The following is a 5176-nucleotide window of genomic DNA, read 5'->3' as shown; positions in this document are numbered from 1 at the left end:
CCACCGCCGTCCCCCGTCTGCCTCGGCGACGACCATGTTCCAAATCCCGCGGTTCTCCTGCATAAACCCCAAGGTTGAGTTTGAGAGATACGATGACTGTGAATGGGAGGAGGAAGAAGAAGAAGAAGAAGAAGAAGAAGAAGAGGATGGGATCGATTTGAAGGCGGAGAAGTTTATAAAAATGTTCTATGAGGAAATGAAAATGCAAAGTCAGGTCTCGTATTTGCGGTTCGATGAGTTTTCCGATGACGATGAGTAATGGAACCATGCGGATTTACTCAATTAATCACTTTGTACAAATATTTGTTTTAGGACATAATAATTGAGTTTAGAATGAGAAAAAAGTTACTTAAGTTAGTGTGTGATCGATTAAAACATTTAATGTAAATATTTGTTTTAATGAATAACAATAATCTATTAAGATATTTACAGACCTAATTAATTATAGAAATGATAGTATTAGATTACCATTAATATGAAATTATATTTTTATCAATTCCCCTATATTAAATGAAATTCATTGTTTAATTAATTAATCTACGAAAATTACGTAAGATGACGATACTTAATTTTATAAATTAAATGAACATCATTTTACTCATAAAATATTTGATAGCATTTAGTACAACTAAACATAATCACTTTTTCCAAATATCTTGTTTTAGGTATTCTATTTCAAAAAAATTACCATTCAAATTATTGTAGCAAACTTATGAATCTATACATAATAATTAATGTTTGAAACAATAGTTTGATGTAATTATTAAAGTTTGAAATAAATTTGTAGAAAAGTTTAGACCTTCAAAATTCAAACTTTTATAAAAATCCGAAACAAAAGTTTGAAATAATAAAATTGAAACTGTTTTTGGGAAAATTCCAAGGAGAGTCCTCAAAAAGGGAAAAACCAAAGAAAAAGCTTTGTTGTTGTTCATCTTCTACAATCCAAAACTTGTTCCGGTGATTCCAGTTCCAAAAATTGCCAACATTATCCTCTTCTCCTCGCTAAAGGGTCATCGAATTCCTATTTTTTGCTCGGGAAGCTGTTGAAGTTGCCCTGATGGGCGTCGAATCAAACTCCGCGCCGCCGCCGCCGCCAACGTCCTCGTCTTCTACGCCTTCTCCGAGCGGGAAGAGGGCCAGAGATCCCGAGGATGAAGTTTATCTCGACAATTTCCACTCTCACAAACGCTACCTCAGTGAGGTGCCCCATTTTGTGCCCTCAATTTAATGTTAGGTCATTTGAAACTATTTTTTTTTGCTTTTTAGACATTTTGTTTTAATCCAGAAAAGCTCGGTGTGTAAGTTGCACTTGCAATTTCCGCATCCAATGTTTGAGAATCTTTATGGCGTTTCTTCATTTGGGTTCAATTCTGCTCTTTGAGTTTGCGTCATTTATGTGTGTAACCTACATCCCTTCTTTCATGATGATTTTGCACAGATAATGGCTTCTAGTTTGAATGGATTGACGGTGGGGGAGCCCCTTTCAGAGAATCTTATGGATTCCCCTGCGAGGTCAGAGTCTATGCTTTATCAAAGGTACTAGAATTTGTTCTTATAAAGTTTTAACCGACTATTCTGTATACGGATGATAGTTTGAGTACATAGAAGTTTACAAGCACTTTGCGGCCTTTCTGTATAATATTATGGAAATAACAAGATGTTAGTGGAGGAAACCGAAAATTTCCAGTCTAACAAATCATGTTCTTGAAATGCGTCTGTGGTGCTTTTGCGGGTGGGAATTCTGAAACAAAATTCTTGCTTGATTCCTTTGTTTAGTGTTTTCAAGATGGAGTTTTCCTCTGAAACTATGGCTTTCCTTGACGCTGTTAATAAAAGGTTTCCCGAGCCTTGTTAGAAAGTTTAGTGCAATTTGCTCAACAACACCCACAGTACCAAACTTCGAAGTAGTCTTCCTGCATTCCTTCCTTTAGCTAGAGGGTATCCTATCTACTTTATTTGCGAACTGAAAGAAGTGCATAATTGCTACATTGATGCTTGTGCGTTCATGTGACTTCCCAATTTCTCTTTTCATGTGCTTGTGTTAGATGATATATAATTAAATCTACCTTCACCCATCAGTTTAAACTTTTGGGTCAATTGATGATTTAAGATGGTATCAAAGATTTAATTATATATCATCTAATAGCTTGTAAGATTCAAATTTAACGAGGATATTGCAATCTTTCTGCTGCATAGAGTTAACTGTACCTTTTCCCCTCAATACTTAAATTTCCTGCCTAACCAACAACATTCCTAGAGGGGGCCAAATAACAAACAACAGTGTTCCCTGACACACGCTTACTTCTCATCTTATGCCTACATGTATGTGCATTCACAATTGAGGGCCTATCTAATGTGCAAGAACTTGCCGAGGGCTCTCACAATCAAATACATTATAATACTAATCAAGACAACCATTACGACTGGGTAGTATTAGAAGCAAGACTGGTCCCCCCTCCCCCCAGACTTTGATCTATTTTTTTTTTTATAAAATGGAGGCAGCAAACAATCCATCTAGTTACTCATCAACACTAGGATAGGATACTTGTCTAGGACCATAACTTGATTTAAGGCTTTGTAATCACGCAAAAACACCAACTTCCATTTTTGTTTTTCACCGAAACTGGGCTAGATAATAAACTACGACTTTGCTGAATCAACCTTGCCCCAAGCATTTCTTGCACCAACCTTTTGATTTCATTAAAAATAGGGACCTTTAATTTCCTTTGGCGCATATCAAAGAAAGGAACCTCCAGATTACAAGGTGTACTTATTATTCCCTTGAAGAAGTCTTCTCTTGCTCCCCATTCACTAGTTTAATCAAATCCTCTATCATCGTTCTTTCTGCCTATCCGTTATTTTCTCTGAAGAACCTGATCCTATCTCCAAATTCTTCAAACCTTTTCGATTATTTTCATGATCAGCTTCATTTCTTCTTCTTAAAAGAATTGCATATCTTGTTCTCATCTGTGTTCCACTGTCTAAGCTAGTAGCAGGGGGTCATTGTAGCTTGAACAAAGAGATGCAGTATACAGCTATTCCAGCTCTCCTGCAGTTCCAAAGCCTTCTACTGCAACCCTTATTCTTTGGTTTAAATTTTTTCCCCATTAACTGGCCAGATTACTTGTAATTCTACAAATTCTAATTATGTAGAAAATCAATTCCCCACTGCCACCAAGAGTCGTGAATTACATTTTTGGTTCGTCGTTTAATGTTGTAATCATTCTTGAAAGATGATTTGGGGCTTTCCTATTTTAATCTTGTTTCTTTTTTCTCAAACCCTACATCTCAGGGATGAAATGTCCTGGCAATATTCCCCTATGTCAGAAGATTCAGATGACTGCCGGTTTTGTGAGACATCCACCAACTTGTTTCCCTCGCAGTCAGATAGCAGTGTACCTACCAGCCCGGTCTCTCCATACAGATATCAGAGGCCATTCAGTGGGATGGCTCCTTCAAATGGTACCAATACTTCGCTTGGATGTTCTACCAGCCCTGTCACTAGCTTGCAGCCCCATCAACGTGGATCAGATTCTGAGGGTCGTTTCCCATCATCTCCAAGTGATATATGTCACTCAGCAGATCTGAGAAGGGCTGCGCTCCTGCGTTCGGTACAGATGAGAGCACAACCTGCTGGTCCATCATCTATGGAGTTGCCATATTGCTCTATGCCTGAGCCTGGACCAAATATAGAAGCTGAAGACCGGCCATGTTCTTGTATAAAATCGTTGGTTGATGAAAGAGTTTATCAACTCGAGGAATGCTCATCTATGGGATTGGGAGTGTCTGAGTCTGAATATAATGAACAAAAATCATGCAAGGACTTGAACAGGGATATGAAAGACAGCCAGTCTGGAGGGTAGTAAATTCTAAAAATGTACAGAGGAAAATCTCTTCTAACATAACAACACATGTGACACATTGCTGCTGTGAGACTGGAAAGTGTTTGCCTTTTGGTTCAACCTCCATGGAAATTCTCTTTTTCCCTAATTTATTTGCTTACCCTTAATTGAGGATGGTTTAGTCTTCTGCTAGCTCCATTTCCAAGTGCGTGGTGCCTTGTGCTATTTTCATTGTCAAGTGTGTGTGGAAGTTGCGTTTAACTGTTCAACGCTTGTGAAGCCCGAGTTGAGAAGGTGTTCATGGTTGATCATGTGCGAAACCTCTGTCTATCTGTTTGATTCTATTGGAGCTGCCGGAGTCAAGAGAAGATGTTTCTCAGAGTTAAGTTTATTGATAAATGATGCGGCTTTATGCGTCACAAGGTTGAAGTTGCAACTGTTCCATTTGTTTCCTGTGATAACAGTGTTATTATTGAATTTTTTTTGTTTTAATCGGGTTATGAGCATGCCGGCATAATTGATGGGAAAACTAAAAGATGTATAGAGACGAAAAGGGAACAAAGGGAATTTGAAGCAAATAGCTAAAATAACTTCACTGTAGAGTACAGAAAGACTACCGATTAGACAGCTGATTTATTTACCATCGGTATGTATATATTTTTCCTTTTGGATTGTATAGTTGGAGACTTCAAGTTACCATAAAAAAATGCATGTACCTATGTTTGGTGTGTTTTCTCTCTTTATATTCACAGATATCTCAGGTTAATGCATCTCTATCACTCTTCTTTATTTTTCTTTTACAATTGAGAATTGGCCAACAATGAACGTTGGAGTTGGCCACAACTAGTGGTTACCATAAATGACTACTAGAGTTACTGCATTGTTGATGATTGCCAAAGGCCCACAAGGGTTGTCAAAAGAAAAAATTATTTTGAATTTGTTTTCAATTGAGTACCCAAGTTTTGTACAAATATGTTCTACCTCTTTGATTGAATTAATTATTTTTAAATTTTAATAACAAATGAATTAAAATAGAAATTTATAATTTTGGAAGACGTGAGCGAGTTTTTGACCGTAAAAAACTAATGATATTAAAAAAAAAAAAAGTACAAAGAAAGAAATGAAGAAAAAAAAAGTCAAAATGAAAAAGTACTTTGACAAAGACATATTTTGTTTTTTTTTTTTTCCTTATTTATTTATTTGAAAAAAGAAAGAAAGAAACAAGTAGACATTATTTGTAGGGGACCTTTTGTTGAGATGTTGGTTTGTACACAAACTCAAACTCCAACTCCAACCAATGTTTACTTCTCACTATTTTATTATTTGTGTTTGTG

General features: G+C 36.6%; 1 protein-coding gene across 3 annotated transcripts; it reads left to right on the top strand.

The window, feature by feature from the left end:
- The first annotated feature begins 823 nt into the window (after window positions 1-823).
- On the top strand, window positions 824-4585 carry LOC103494744 (uncharacterized). 3 transcript variants are annotated; one of them, XM_008456084.3, is made up of 3 exons: window positions 824-1201; window positions 1439-1512; window positions 3293-4585. In XM_008456084.3, the coding sequence occupies exons 1-3, from the start codon at window positions 1058-1060 to the stop codon at window positions 3861-3863; spliced, it is 789 nt and encodes a 262-aa protein (XP_008454306.1). In that variant the 5' UTR covers window positions 824-1057; the 3' UTR covers window positions 3864-4585. The 3 variants fall into 3 exon arrangements, with proteins under 3 accessions (XP_008454306.1, XP_008454305.1, XP_050943396.1); XM_008456083.3 differs by having other exon boundaries at window positions 825-1201; window positions 1439-1536; XM_051087439.1 differs by having other exon boundaries at window positions 1182-1234; window positions 1439-1536.
- Window positions 4586-5176: the final 591 nt, after the last annotated feature.

The sequence above is a fragment of the Cucumis melo genome, chromosome 7, assembly GCF_025177605.1.
Source record: "Cucumis melo cultivar AY chromosome 7, USDA_Cmelo_AY_1.0, whole genome shotgun sequence".
NCBI lineage: Eukaryota > Viridiplantae > Streptophyta > Magnoliopsida > Cucurbitales > Cucurbitaceae > Cucumis > Cucumis melo.
The sequence above is the reverse complement of the archived record's forward strand: the minus strand, read 5'-3'. Positions and strand labels throughout refer to the sequence as shown.

Excerpts from the sequence above, each read along its gene's own strand:
- LOC103494744 (XM_008456083.3), top strand. The coding sequence starts at position 1,058 with ATGGGCGTCGAATCAAACTCCGCGCCGCCGCCGCCGCCAACGTCCTCG. Across the intron at positions 1,202-1,438 it reads ACAAACGCTACCTCAGTGAG|ATAATGGCTTCTAGTTTGAA; the intron begins GTGCCCCATTTT and ends GATTTTGCACAG. Across the intron at positions 1,537-3,292 it reads GAGTCTATGCTTTATCAAAG|GGATGAAATGTCCTGGCAAT; the intron begins GTACTAGAATTT and ends CCTACATCTCAG.